The sequence below is a fragment of the Neolamprologus brichardi genome, chromosome 2 (assembly GCF_056152115.1).
Source record: "Neolamprologus brichardi isolate AB-2024 chromosome 2, ASM5615211v1, whole genome shotgun sequence".
Classification (NCBI taxonomy): domain Eukaryota; kingdom Metazoa; phylum Chordata; class Actinopteri; order Cichliformes; family Cichlidae; genus Neolamprologus; species Neolamprologus brichardi.
This window is the reverse complement of record NC_142105.1, coordinates 5,186,284-5,201,981: the sequence shown is the minus strand read 5'-3', so window position 1 is coordinate 5,201,981 and position 15,698 is coordinate 5,186,284. Positions and strand designations below refer to the sequence as shown.

At 37.3% G+C, this 15,698-nt stretch overlaps 1 protein-coding gene across 1 annotated transcript in view; it reads right to left on the bottom strand.

The window, feature by feature from the left end:
- Positions 1-14,130, bottom strand: part of rxfp1 (relaxin family peptide receptor 1) — a 76,330-nt gene extending 62,200 nt beyond the window's left edge. Inside the window, exons 1-2 of the mRNA XM_087852394.1 lie at positions 14,087-14,130; positions 8,471-8,608 (exon numbers count right to left, since the gene is read on the bottom strand). Coding sequence (XP_087708520.1) covers positions 8,471-8,608; positions 14,087-14,129 — 181 coding nt within the window. The 5' untranslated portion in view covers position 14,130. The remainder of the gene's footprint in view (positions 1-8,470; positions 8,609-14,086) is intronic.
- Between the last annotated feature and the right edge of the window lie 1,568 nt (positions 14,131-15,698).

Below are 15,698 nucleotides of genomic sequence, written 5' to 3'. Positions count from 1 at the left end.
ACCATTTAAATTCCTCCAACACCTCCAAAATGATGGAACAAAGAAACAATCAGAGTTGTTTGTGGTTAATGTTCCAACATGTTTTAAAAGTCTGCTGGCTCAAAAAGAAGCCAAATTATAGTTTGGCCTATCTGTCTGTCTGGCAGGTGGATTCAAATTTAACAACCTTTATTTATCTCATTTAGTTCTCTACATTTAAGAGTTTAAGTTCTGTCAGGTGGAATTTTGCAGTTGTGCACCTCGTCTCTAAGGACATTTATGCAATTGACCTTAACACATAACTGGTGTTGGCAATGCTTGGTAAAAAAAAAAGAAAAGAAAAGAAAAAGACAGTCAAACTACTACAAGAGTATTTTATCTTTCACAGTAAGGTGAACAACATTTGCTTCTTATCAGCATAACATTTAAGACGTGTATTGATAAAAAAAGGAAGTAAATGACATCTTTGTAAAAAGAGAACCCCCTCCTAAAACTAAATATTTCAATTTCAATCACTTACTTTGAGAACTGATTGCCAACCTTTTAACTACCCTGTCATGTTGAAATAATAAAAGTGTTCTGGCTTTTTTGCTATCCGAGTCTGCTTTCTGGAACCAAGGTGCAACTCGTTACATGCACAGATTGAAGTAAATATTTTTCTACTCTTTTAAGCTCAGGTCTGCAAGAAATAAGACACGTGTGGAAAAATAAAAACAAGTGGGGCAGCTGTATGCTGTTATTCTACAATCAAAAAAAAATCTGACCACTGTTTCTATTCAGATCAATTATATTGCAATACACCACTGTTCTTTTTTGAATAATTCAGGTCACTCACCCTTAAAGGTTTTTAATCAGGTGTATAGTTGTAGTGGGTCTATACAGCATGTATACTACTCTGTAGAGTAATACACATGGAATTGATGAGGAGACATCAATTTGGGGTCTTAAAGTTGAATTGTGGACATTAGAGTGGTGAGCTGCTGTGCTGTAAAATGTATGAAAACTATATGTATGAAAGGTACCAGCTGTAAGAAGGAAAATCCTGAACCTTCAAAAACATTTTGGAAAACAAACTAAAAACATCAGAGTATCACATTCAACTCCTGGAATATTGAATTGGTCATTTAAGTAGGAGAGGAGGTCGTAATCTGTTTCAGCTGCGTCTGAAATAACTAGTTCATGCATTTATTACTTCCAGGCTGGACGACTGTAATTCATTATTATCAGGATGTCCTAAAAACTCCCTGAAAAGCCTTCAGCTGATCTAAAATGCTGCAGCAAGAGTCGTGACAGGGACTAGAAACAGAGAGCAGATTTCTCCTGTTTTGGCTTCCCTTCATTGGCTTCCTGTTAAATCCAGAATTGAATTCAAAATCCTGCTCCTCACATACAAGGTCTTAAATAATGAAGTCTGTTTTTGTTTGTTTGGTCAGAGACATTCAGTGGCCAAGCAGATGCCAATCCTGCTGATGAGTTAAGGATCTTGCATGGCCCTGTCCAACTCTCCTAGAGTCTCTTAGAACCTCCTCCATATTTTTGAGAATGTGCCGGAAATCACAGTGGAAAAGGCACGTGTTGATGTGCAATAATGGAGGACTTAAACTATTAGTAGTGGCACTGACCCTAGTCAAATGCAAGGCAGGAAAAATTACATTCCTTTGTTACGAGTCGTCTCAGTGTTACACCTGTAGTGTACATGTTATTAATTTCAAATCAATTCAATTCCATTTTAATTATATAGCGCCAAATCACAACAGCAGAATTAGCAGGTCCACCACCAACACATGACAGTCAGAGAACTATGGTGCCTGTAAGATCATTCAGCATGACCGGTCTGGCAGTGGGTCAGTGATGGTCTGGGGAGACGTATCCATGGAGGGACACGCAGACATCTACAGGCAAGGCAGCGACACCATGATGTGGCATCCTTTCATTCATTCAATATCAGCAAAGATATTCATCATCTTTTCAGATCCGATGTCTTCCTTCAATTTATTTATTATTTGGGCACTGTATGTTTGAGTTTTCAAAGCATTGACATAAATCAGTTAACTTGCTGGGTTACTAACTTAACTTGGAGTGAACAAATCAAAGAAAATCTTTATGCTTTTGTTGAAAATACAGCTTGAAAAGGATAAGCGGAAGCGAATGGATGGATAGATGGCAATGATATTATATGTTATATTACTAAATACCAAGTAAAACATCATAGTACTGTTTGTATGCAGTGATATGATATAATATAAAATAAAATATATAAAACTGAAATACATCATTAAAAAGCATAAAAATTGTTCCAGTAAAACATTAAATAATAGGTAAAAAACCCCAAAAAACTATATAAACATCTTTGTCTCCATATATCACAGAGCCACAGCTCAGTGGCCGAGAGTCCAACATGCCAGAAAGCAAGCTTGAAGTGATTTATAATTTTTAATTCGTTTGATATGTTGGTACTCACCACAAACAGGCATCGATAAATGTCAGGAAATGTGAGTGTCGGTGGTTTTTTGCCCTTGTTTAGCTTCGTTCTGTGTAGTATAAAGTAGTATAGTTTTCTTGTGATTGTTTTGTCAGGATTCATTAGTGTGGTTTCCTCCTTATTACTGGTTCAGGTGCTTGTATTTGTTTTGGTTTTGCATAGCAAATGCAATGATAATCCTGTTATCCTTATACCTGGGCACCTCCAGGTTTTATCTGCAAAGGTTTTCTCAACCGCCTTTACAATTATCTCCAAGACCTATATTCCCTTAAGAAGTTAGTGGCAGTGAGTGTGCAGTTTTAGAGAGTTAGGATTCACTCATTATGTTTTTACATCTGTGGACAAAACAAAAGGACAATCTTTCCCAACTGGCTTTGTTTTAATCAGACAGTCAGCACAGTGAGGCATTAACAGGCTGAAAGACCTATTCTTCCAGTCTAATGAAATGTAATAGCAGTGATGACCTAGCGTGTTTTCCTTTGATTGTGCAGTTGTATCAGTGAAATGGAAAATCACAGTAGTTTTTTTTAGTTACTTCATGAATCATAGAATAATGGGACTGAATGATCAATGAATTTGAGGCAGCCTTTCAGATGATGAAATAAAAGAGTCAGAAGCAGCTGTTGACCATCTGGTGACATCTGTGCTTACGTCCCATCAGGACCAACATTGCAGACTAGCAAAAATATGGACAGCAAGGCAGAACACCCACTAATAGAGCAGTCTGTAAAGTTAGGAGAGACCTTTTAATGTTTTTTAATATTTTTTGACTATTTACATTGTAGATTCTCACTGAAGGCATCAAAACTATTTTTTATTTGTGAGTATTTTCCATAGTGAGTATATGTTTTATATTTTAGATTCTACAAAACAGCCGCCCTTTGCTTTGATTGCAGCTTTGCACACTCTTAGCATCCATTCATGGCATTCATGAAGTCATCCCCTAAAATGGTTTTCCATCAGTCTTGAAAGAGTTTCTCAGAGATCTTTGGTGCTTTTGTCTTCACTCTGTGGTCCATCTTATCCCAAACCATCTCGGCTGGGTTCTGGTCAGCTGACTGTGGAGGTCACGCCATCTGGCGCTGCACTTCATGACTCTGTCTCACACAGCTCTGAGGTGTGTTTGGGGTCATTGTCCTGTTGAAAAATAAATGATGGATGGCATGTCGCTGCAGGATGCTGTGGAGCCATGCTGATTCAGTGAGCCTTCAATTATGAATAAATACCCTAACAGTGTCACCAGCAAAGCACCCCCATACCATCATACCTGCTCCTCCATGCTTCATGGTGGGAACCATGCATGTAGAGACCATCCGTTCACCTTTTGTGTGTTGCACAAAGACACAACAGGTGGAACCCAAGATATCAAATTTGGACTAATCAAACCAAAGCATAGATTTCCACTGGTCTAATGTCCATTCCTTGTGGGGGTTTTTTGGCCCAAACAAATCTTTTCTTCTTGCTGCTTCTCATTAGTAGTGGTTTCTTAGCAGCTGTTTGATCATGAAGGCCTGATTCGTGCAGTCTCCTCTGAACAGTTGATGTAGAGATGTGTCTACTACTGGAACTCTGTCTGGCATTTATCTGGGCTCTCATCTGAGGTGCAGTTAACTTGCAATTTCAGAGGCTGGTGACTTTATCTTCAGCAGCAGAAGTGACTCCTGGTCTTCCTTTCCTGGGGCGCTCCTCAGTTTCATCGTAGTGCTTGAAGGCTTTTGCGACTGCACTTTGGGACACATTCAAAGTTTTAGCAAGAACTGACTGACCTTCAGTTCTTAAAGTAACGATGGACTGTCGTTTCTCTTTACTTAGCTGATTGGTTCTTGCTATAATATGAATTCTAACAGGTGTCAAATAGGGCTGTCAGCTGTGTACATCCCCTGCACAACACAACTTATAATCCCAACCCCATTAAGAAGGCAAGAAATTTAACAAATGAACCCTGACAAGGCACACCTGTGAAGTGAAAAACATTTTAGGTGACTACATCATGAAGCTCATTGAGAGAAAGCCAAGGGTTTGCAGCGCTGTCAACAAAGCAAAGTGTGACTACTTTAAGGAATCTAAAATATGAAAACATATTTAGAGTTTTTAATAATTCATATATATACACACACATATATCTAGCTTCATAAATTTTATGTCTTCAGCATGTATCTACAAAGTAGAAAGTAGTAAAAATAAAGAAAAAAACATTAAATGAGAAGTTGTGTCCAAACTTTTGACTGACAGTGTACAAATAAATATATTCGAAAAATTAACCTGGATAGAAGTGGATCAACGTGTTGGATTTTCATCTTTAAAGACTTTTTTAAAAACAAGATTGCATTAACTGCCATTTTCACAGTCTCCTGTTGTAAGAGCCAAAGTCAATGTTTATGTTTTGCCTTTTTGTTATGGTGGCACAGGTGTATAGCCTTACCTGTGTCTCAGGTTATGGCATGTGGGTGTGGTCACAGTCTATTTACCTGATGTTGGTGTTCGCAGCAGGTGTTGTTGGGTGAGTGGTTTGTGGGCAAACTTTTCTGTTGACCGTCATTTTTTGGCACACCAGTTAATCCATGCGCTATTTGTAAATTGATTGAAAGCGCAAACGCTTGTTTTTGTTTTGTTCTTAAAATAAATGCGCAAAGTACAAGTACGACTCATTATGGATTATTGGAGGCGCGTCACAGGGACACAACCAACTCAGCCGGCCGCGGCTTTATTTATGGATGAAAGTCACAACACCTGTTTTCAGAGGCTCAAAAGTAACTGAATAACTTATTATTAATAATTCATTGCCAGGAGAGGATTGTTTGTTTGGTATTCCATGTCAAATGAAGCAGAAAAAAGATATGGTGTTGATTATTTATATTTAATAGCTGTTTACTAGAATTTGAATTGTCAATATGAGGTCCAAAGAGTGAGGGAGGAATCATTTGGCCGAAAAACCAAAAAATAAAAAACCCAAACAACCAGATAGCAAAAACTTTAGCAATGGCCAAACATCAGGTATATCTGAAAAAACAAAAACAAACAAACAAACAAACAAACAAACAAAAAGTAATGCACTGGCCAGCTCAGCAACACCAAAAGACTTTTTTGGTGCACAGTTTGAAATTAAAAAAGTAAAATTGGGGGGAAGTGAAAGAAAAATTAACTTGTACCATAGTTAAGAAGATCAAAGAATTTAGAATGAAAATAATAGCTCATGATCCCAAATATACCACATGATCTGTTAAACATGGAGGCAATGTTATGGCGGGGGCCCGTATGGCTGCTAATGGAAATGTGTCACTAGTGTTTATTGAAAATGTGACTGCTGATAGAAATAGCCGGATGTATTCTTAAGTGCAGAGAACGATACTCTTTGTTCATATTCAGCAGAATTTAGCAAAGATGATCAGAGAGAGCTTCACTGTGCAGATAGATAACGACCCAAAGAAACTGGAAACGCAACCCCAGAGTTTCTCAAGGCAAAAATATTGGATATTCTTCAATGGCCAAGTCAGTCACCTCTCAGCCCAACAGAGCATGCTTTATTAAAGATAATACTGATGCCACAGAGTCCCACAATGAAGCAGCAGCTGAAGGTGGCTGCAGTAAAGGCCTAGCAGAGCTTCTCAAGGGAGGAAACACAGCATTTGATGTATTATGTATTAAAGTATCCTAAAAAGTTAAAACTTTTTTTAAACTTCTTGGATTAAAGTTGAAAGTTTACACTTCAATCACATCTTGCTTATGATTTAGTTTCATTTGTACAGTTTTTATAAATTGTGCCAATGTCCAAATACTTATGGACACTATATGTTTAACAGTTAGGTGCTGGATTACAAAACAAACCAACTGACTATTCTTTCTACAGTGTACCACTGTGTTATCTGGCAATGTACTAATCTGTGATTGCATACTGTGAAATAGTTTTAACTGCTACACACCAGCACCTGCTGAAAACAAAACTGACATCACGTCATAATTCTTCCTGCAGGATCACGAAACGAAGCTCGGGGAATGGACGGAAGTCATGAAGAAAAGAAAATGTCATTCATTATAATGTGACAGTTGGTTTATAAGCTGCACCTGTTTCACCACAGGAGTCATGATTGATGATTGTCTCCTCAAGATTCATTCTTGAAATCAGTCGTGCATAAGCCTACTCTACCAATCCGAGCTGCAGATCAGCACACGTGAGAAAGTTCCAACATTAAAAGGTTTGCATTTCTATGCTTTACGGTGCTTTGGACCTTTTCACTCTGTTATCAATAAATGTTAGTTATGATACAAAATCACTTTGAGTAATGTAATTCCAGTGTAGGATATAAATAGATAAGCACATATTTTTAAAGCATATTTAATAACCGGACTTGTGTCTTGGTATTTGATGTATATATAATTTCAAGGTTAATAAAGAAAAAATGGACAGAGGAGGAAATCAATGGGTGAGGCAAAAGAGAAACACACTTAAAAATAAAACATTGGAGGAGTTTGGTTTGTTATCATTGTAATTTAATTTGTCAAACTGCTTTATAGTTCAAACTTTATATTATATAATGCTTAACCCTTTAAAGCCAGTAGGAGCAGCACGCTCTGTTTTGCGTAACTATTTTTAAATCCCTGTAGCTCTGCAACCGCGTAAGCTAGCACAATAATTTTTTTTGCATATGAAACCGGAGGAGTTGTACTTACATCTTATGCCATCAGCTTGTTTTAAGTCCCAGTTTCCTTCCACATATAGCTTTGCAAAAACTGGATAAAAAGCACTTGCGGCAACAAAAACATAATATTCCAGAAACACGCTTTGCGGATCCGATCAGCTGTTTGTAACACTTCCTACGTCCATCAGCTTTCCGAAACCGGAAGTGACGTCTTTTTTCGGAAATGTAGTTTTTTTACCATCAGGGCCTTATGAGCCTATACTGGTGTTTTTAAAAGTTATGTTTGAGTTTATGACTTTCTGTGCCGTTTCTGGGATGCTTAGGACTCATATTGCACTGCTGGAAATAGTTTATTTTGATGCATATGCTGCTTTTTTGCAAATTTGCACTATAATATTTATTTTCGTTTTTCCTGCAGTATATAAAAAATGGTTTATTTCAAAAATAAAACTATGAAGACTAAAATAAATTTCCTGTGGTGGGAAACTATTTTGTGCAACTTTTTTGTATTTACAGTTTTGAGAGATAAGCCTCTTAAATTTCTCTAACTAGAAATATATGTTAAAAAAACAAAAACGATTTTACATTTTTTTGTACTTTATTGCACTTTTTGGCAATGTATGTAATTACTATGCACTTAATACAGACATATTATTAAAATTTGGGCTATAATGGTTGTATTGATGTATATCAACTTGAAATGCTCCCAAAAATGGCTCCACAGCATGTAAAAATATAATATAAGCTCTGGCGGACTTGGTTCTATGGTAGGTCTTAAAGGGTTAAGAGCTACTATGACAGCTGTGCATAAAATGCAAATGATTTAGTGTTATGAATAATGATTATTTCTGAGCAGAATTCTTCATTCCTACCGTATCCTGACACCCATCAGCTGTATTTATAGTCCTTATGCCTCAAGCCAGCTCTGAACCTTTGCTTCTGGGTCCAGGTCGGGTTGAGTTCAGTACTGAGTTTTACCAGTGCAGGACTCGAAGGTACATCATAGATGTAAATTAACATATTTTAAAAAACAGCAGCCAGCATGCATATTAATACCACTGCCCATGCCACCAGCAGGTGACGAGGAAAGCTAAGTTTGTACATTTACAAATCACAGCTTGCATCAACAAGGTTCTCTAATACAGTAGCAGTGGTTATTACTCAAAAGCAAGGGTGTTTGTATGTATGAGTGTGTGTGTTTATAGCATCTACACCAGTAATTTATCACATGAACCAATAAACCAGGAAAATCTCAAACACTGTGTATGTGTCAGCCATTACCTACGGGCTTTCTGGAGCTGGTATTTTGAAGATGTATGCATCAGGGCATATGAGTTTATTAACAAGTGTTCAAGTAGAAACAATGACTCACCACAGTTCTCCTCATCTGCTTGATTTCCACAGTCATCGATACCGTTGCAGTGCATGAGCTGAGGGAGACAAAAGGTCAGGTTCCCACAGGGGAAATATCCTAGTGGGCAAGTCCTCCTCTCCTCTGTCATATTGAGTGCTGTAAACAAAGCAGAAAAGCAATATGATTGAATAAAAAGTTTCTGATACTCTATTTTATTCCTGTCAAATGTGTCAGTAAAATGTAACATTTATCAACCTCATCTTGATATTTTTGTGAGCTCCTGAACATCCAGGCTGCTGTTCTTTCTGCAACCCGTAACAAGCTGCTGTACTTCATTAAGCAATCTTAAATAACTGATGTACTTCAGAGACAGAACAAAAAGTATTACCTGGTGCCTGCATCAAATGTAAAATGGGCTTTATGAAACATGGACGTCTTCTCTATTCCTTTAATCGCACTCTAACTATTAAAATTCCATAGTGAGTCTGCCTTTGGTTCAAAAAACAGTACGTGGGCCCAACTTTAGGTTATACATTAAACCTATACTGGCATTCCTGGACTGACACCCAATTATAATCACAATCTACTCCTTTTCTTCAATCCCTTCTCTTGCCCTTAGTGCAAACTGTTAAAGTAAAGTAAATGCAGGTGCTTTATTTGGTATTATATAATGTGTTTGTGTGTGTTCTTTAAATAATATTTTGGGATAATAAACAATGCCTCATGTTGGCAGGCCTAAAAGACCTGCTCCTGACTTGAAACATTGCACCTTTGAGGTATCAAACAAGTTGAACAGCTGAAGGTGCAAACTAATCAAAAGGTTTCACTCATGGCATGCTGCACGTGCTCGTATTTCTGATTATGTTTACAATAAATTCCCCTCACACTTTATTTTCTGTGAAAAACCCAAAACAAAACCATATCAGCTTCACATCTTGAAACCCGACGGCATGAAATTAGATTCAGTCGAGTAAAAGTCACTGAATTTTATACATCAAGCTGGACAGTTTCATTATGCTGAAAATGCTGGGAAATAATTTTCATCTCCTTTTTATTTTGATAACACCTGGTGTGCCCAACATTTCTGCCTCCTTTTTGTTTTTCCTGAAAGCAACTAATACAACACCAGTACGCTAATACCAGGCAGGGTTAGCAGCACCTGAAATCATAAAATAAACATATGCCCTTAATATTTAAAACAGTTAAAATCATCATATTACTCACTAACACTATCAGTCTTTTCTTGATTCGTCCTAAATCACCATGTTAGTGATGGATTATGAACAATATATTAAAATTTAGCTTTCAAAACCCCGTTATTGTTTTTTAAATAGTTCAATCTGTAATTTAAATCAGTTTGGGAATACTAACATAGATCTCACACATCAGTAGTTACTCACTGCAGCACAATAAGATGGCATTCTGGCAGTGTTTAAAGTCTAATACATAAATAAGAATAACCCAAATCTCCGATGTTTGGCTTCTTGCTTTTTCCCTCCTCAAAGAACGAAAACTAAAGCAATTCTTAGATGTTAGCTTTTGCCTGTAGATGCTCGTGCTGTCACGTAACCTAACTGCCAACAGTCTTAAATAGGGGGTGTAGGAAATATGAGTGGCTGTAATTTTAAATGAACTTTTCAAAAGAAGTGCATTTACACAAATTTGACAATGAGCACGAGCCACTCTGCAGCCCCGTTTAGAGAAAAATTTATCAGCACGTTTTATTTTTAAGCTCAAGTAAAAGGCAATTATATCAGATATTTAGTTGCTGCTGAACTTGTAAAGCAGAGTAGCAAAGGCAGTTTATTTAATTCAATGGATTCAATTGAATCCACTGCTTCCAGAATCGAATAAACAGTTTTGTAGTTTAACATTTCATTTATCACTTTTAGTCTTTTAACCGAGGTTTCTAGAAGCCTTCTGAGACACTTGTGCAGGGAAGGGTTTATATTTTCATTTAATTTGAGCTCATCATCTGTTACAGCTGATTTTCTCCTTGCTCATCATGAATCTATTTCCTCTGCGACGGCGGAATATGTCACGTAAGCATCTGCATCAGGTTAAACTAGGGTGATCAAACACATTTCTGGTTAACTCTAAAAGACTCGCTATAGACAGACAGGAAGACTTGCTAGCCTTGCAGCATTAAGGCTGCGAAGTAAACGATTAAATTCTCCTTTGAAAACCAGCATCTGAACGCATAACCCCTAATCCCCTAATGTCTAATGACTTCTACTTTATTCAAACATAGCACACAATCTCTCTTTAACAGTGGAGAACTATAAAGTATGACAGTATCACGCACTGTAATAGCATATATTAGATTTGATTTTTTTAAAATAGAAAATAAAATACAATCAAAATATATAGCACAACATAAGTTTTCTGATAACTTGCAGGGAATATCCCTTTAGAAATCACATGGAGGAATGCTTCTGTTGCATTACCATTTAAGATTATTTACTGACAAAACTTTTCACACTTTATCCCTAAATGTTTCTAGCTATTAGCCAATGGAATTGTATACGTGAAGTCAAATGTTCAGCTCACATTGCTGGATATTAAATGGTCTTGTCTCTGCCAAACCCCTATTGCAAGCTCTGTTGACACCCCTTAACCAGACTATTTACTGTAGCGAAAACATGTCCTTGCCTTGTTTTGTGTGCAACATGCAAGAAAAAGAAACTTCAGCAGATAGTAAGATAAGATAAGATAAGATAAGATAAGATAAGATAAGATAAAACTTTATTAATCCCTCGGGTGGGTTCCTCTGGGAAATTCGGTCACAAGTTCTGCCATGTGTGTCAGCCAGATAGTGTCTGGACGTGATCGTCGTGCCTCTGCCAGTGCCCGATGTTCATAATAACTGAACAGAGAATTAAATATTCTGAACGTACTTGGCTGCCGATGATATATGAATTCCTTGGTGATAACTTGTCTGGTTAAAAGTGACATCCACAAATAACAGCCACAACAAGCCATTTCAGTACTTTACATTTTCAGTTTACTTCCTCAGTAAGCTGACAATTAAAAAAGTACCAAGTAATTAACAAACTGTAATATTTATCTAGATAAAAACTTTTCACATGGTTAATTCTTTAAAAAGGTCTATAGCCATTATAAATACCAATAAATGGGGTTTTTTTTCACTCTAATTGTAACTTGATTTGAGAATCAGTTGCTTACTTTCCTAGGACACATATCAGATAAGGTTTCTCTACATTCACTTACTTATATTCTTCTTCAACATTAACTAATCAATAATCCCATTAATCACTCTTCAGGACTGGACATTTCAGTGATTGTACTATACAGTATAAGAATAATAAAGCATATCACAAATAACAGTGAAAATTATTCTATTATTAATTGTACACTCTTATATCAGCTCGTTTCATTGGTTGTTTGTCTAACATTGTTTATTTGTAATATTTGCACGTAACCGTTCAGTTACAATATGCTGTTCCTCAATATTTAGACTGACACAAGTACATTTACTTAAATGAGCGTGCAATTTGTATTACAGATGAGCTGCTCATCTAAAAAAGTGTGATATTTACACTTTGAGCATAAACCCTTCAGGCGGATAATTGCTGTTAGGGTTACAGCATAATGAAGAAAAAATGGAGAAAATAACTCTTTAATATTCATATTCCCCATAATTTAATTTCACTACTTTCCTAACTAACTATCCCTGACTTTTCGGCTGGCATCAAAGACCAGCTGCAAATATTCAACATTTATGCAAATGAATGTCTTATAGGTTTACTTATATGTTGTATATATGTCATATGAAATAATAATGATTTAATAACAAGTTCAAACATGGACTCAAGTGAAAGAAATGAGAGAAAATTCATTAAATATGCTCTAAAATTGATCTGCAACTACTCAGACAGCTCTTATATTATATTGACTCGGGGTCTCGGGGATTGTTTCAACATGCTGCAGCCCCACAAAAGCTGATAAGGAAAGAGGTAAGCACACTGAAAAAAACTCAGAGAAGATGGTTTGCCACAGATGTGGTCCAACAGTTTCTACTGACTGATTGTGGATTATGGTTCCAAAGAGCTTTGTGGCAATGCTCTGTGAGATTCTGGGATAAAGCCAATCAGCTGTTTGACTGCGACAACATACAAACTGTGCTCTTAATGGGCTGTTTTCTGATGCGACAGATCCATTTTTTCACAATACAGCACACAGTATAGACATTTTGTCTTCCAGTGCATGGTTGTATCTAGAATCTAATCAAAGAAAATGCAGCTCATTTCTTCCATGACTAGTTTTAGCGTAAAGTTCAGAGATGATTTAAATGCAGACACAAGAAAACAGGATGGAGACAAAGCTGACATTAATTAATGTAATCAAGTCTACACACCAAAAGGCACCGTAGAGTGAGCACCATACTCAAAAGGAAGTCTAACTAATAACTTGGAAGGTTCAAAAAGGAAAACAAAGCCTCGGGGAGTCACACAGAGACAGAACCACAGGGGCGGAAGGGGAACAGACAAGTCTGCAACTGACAAAGGACGCACAGGGCTAAATACACAGAGAGCTAATTGAACGCTTAATGAGCGTGGACAGAGGATCACAAATGAGGCAAAAATCAACAGAAAACGCAGAAAGTTATCAAAGTCAAACAAGAAGTCATTGCAAAGAAACCTTAAGAGAGACAAAGGGAACCAAAGACAGCAGTCATGGGGAAAAAAGGAATGAAAATTATCCCAAAGAAAATCCTGGGACAGGTTATCGCTGCCCTGCTGTGCCATTAGTTTATAAGCTGTATGACAGTCTTAAAAGCTTTTTCTTAAACCTACAGCTGAACACGGAGTGATGTATGATCAGACCAAATAATGCACTAAATAGGTTTAAAATCTCAGGGAGATATTAATATCCCAAACATTTTCTTGGTCGGTGACTTCATTTTGGACTACATCAGCGAAAACAACTGGCAGACTTAACTCGGTGTTCCCTCCCCCCCGCTCTAAACCTTAATACAGGATGCCACACAAGTGGCGGAGAGTTACCTATACAGTAGTGAATGCACTGCTGTTTTATTAGATTATGAATGCTTTAGATGAAGAACAGCGAAGGTAATTCCAAAAAAAATCTAACAAATGGCAAATTCTCTCCAGTCCAATAAATGTAATAAACATGCAAAACAAACATCCTCAGACCCACATGCATAATAACATGAAATGGGACTGAAGATATTAACTGGGCATGTTTATTGATTACAATTACGTCCACATTTAGATAAGATTAAATTGTATAATATTAGAGGTGGTTATTAGTGGGTAGAATAGCCATTGCACCGAAAACGATTTTAAATACGACCAATTCAAGCTATCGTGAAGGCAACAGAATTATCCTGCTATATCTTCTGTCATGCATTCGATAGAAACCCTGGAAATCACTATTCTCTCTCCCTCTCTACCCTTTTTGTTGTCCGTGCTTATGTGAAAGATATTTACTTGGATTTACCCAGCGGCTACTTCTTAAAAAGCATTATTAGATAATATGTTCCCTTTAAAATTGGTGTGAAAAACACAATAGATTTTGGAACACTTGAAAAAAGATAACTTATCTATAGCCAGCCCATATTTTCGCGAAGAAAGAAGTTGTTAAACTTACCCCACACTCCGTAAGCGAATGCCACAGCTATATAAACTTGCATCGTGGCGCTTTGATTTTTTTTCTTTTTTCTTTTGCTGAATATCGCGCGGTTGAAGTAGTAAGAGAGCAGCGCAATGGTCGTCTACTCGTGCAAACTGGGAATCTGTGCGTAAAAATGTCACCAAAAGTTTGCCCTTGCGTTCCTGTTACGTAATAAACGCGTGGACCGAGGTGCTGTCAAACGCGTGCGGTGCAGATGCAGCTAGAGAAGAACCCGTTGCCACTTCGCAAAGTCGACTCGGTCTGCAGCCAGCTCCACTAGCAGAGGGGTCTAAAGAGTCAGTTGCCATCTTCTGACGCACAAGCCGCAGCAGTACAGGTGCAGCGCGCAGAGGGCGCTCGCAGGAGAAAAGGGGGTGGGGGAGCAATCTGGGTCTCTGAATAGGAAGAACAGCTAAAGTCCAAAAGCAATAATCAGTTTCGCTGATCAAATTTGTAATCAGTAGGTGTTTGTACTGAGCGCTAAACTTTAATTGTGCAGCACAGCACCCTGCAGAGTCTACAAAAGCCTCAATGACAATTCATGTGTTAGTAGGATCAGAGGAGTGTATGTGAGATCACTGAAAAAACGTCTGAGCGTGGGATAGCGCACACGATTTTCCCCGAATACCCCCCGCCCCCCCCCCCCCCCCCCCCCCCCCCACACACACACACACACATACATTAAACATTTTCCTGTATTATAGAAATAAAAAAAAATTTAAAAAAAGTTGGTATGTTTGGACCAGGAGAAAGAATGATCAATACCGGCAATTAGATACAAAACAAATATCTGAAATATCAGATTTAATTATTAGTTTTAACGCCGTTCGTCACACGATAACAACAACTCATCAGCTTGCTTGTGAGTTGAAGTATACTTTTAGTAGTGCTTGTTAAAGCCAGTGTAAAAGATGTACAAGATATTATATGTAGGGTAGATTTACATATTAATGTCTGTGTGTTTTAAGAAGTCAATATAAATTATGTATGAATGAATAAGAACCTGTGAATATTATCACTGCAGGCTGCATTTTGTCTTTCACTCTTTTGCTTTAAAAGGTAGTGACTTGCTGTTCTGATTCATTCTCACTTTAGTGTTATTTCAAGACACAGCAGCTATTTTCATCTAATAAACTCCCCAATGAACCAACTGTATGCTGCTTGCCTGGTGCCTGATGGCAAACAGACACTCATGAATGTAATGGATCAGCTGTTAAAGAGTCTTAGGTTTATGCACTTTGTGAGACCAAAGCCTGAGCTAAAAGAAATCCTGGACTTACCTGTAGTCAGAAGTCATCATGGGCATGAATGTAATGGTAATTTTGGGCTTACTTTTTACTGACTTTTCTAATAATTATTCCATGTACCAGTAACTGCTTTTTTACTGGTTTCTTTGTTCTTCGGAATGATTGCACGGTGTACATCTTCAGTGGCTTAAAAAAAACGGATTGGAACAAGGGTTGGGTGCACCGGTTTTAATTTATTTTGCATTTTCTTTCATGCAAACAGGGTCAAAATACAAGCTAATATATATAATATCAAATACATCTTTAAAAGCCCCAAATTATCATGACATTCATGTCCATGA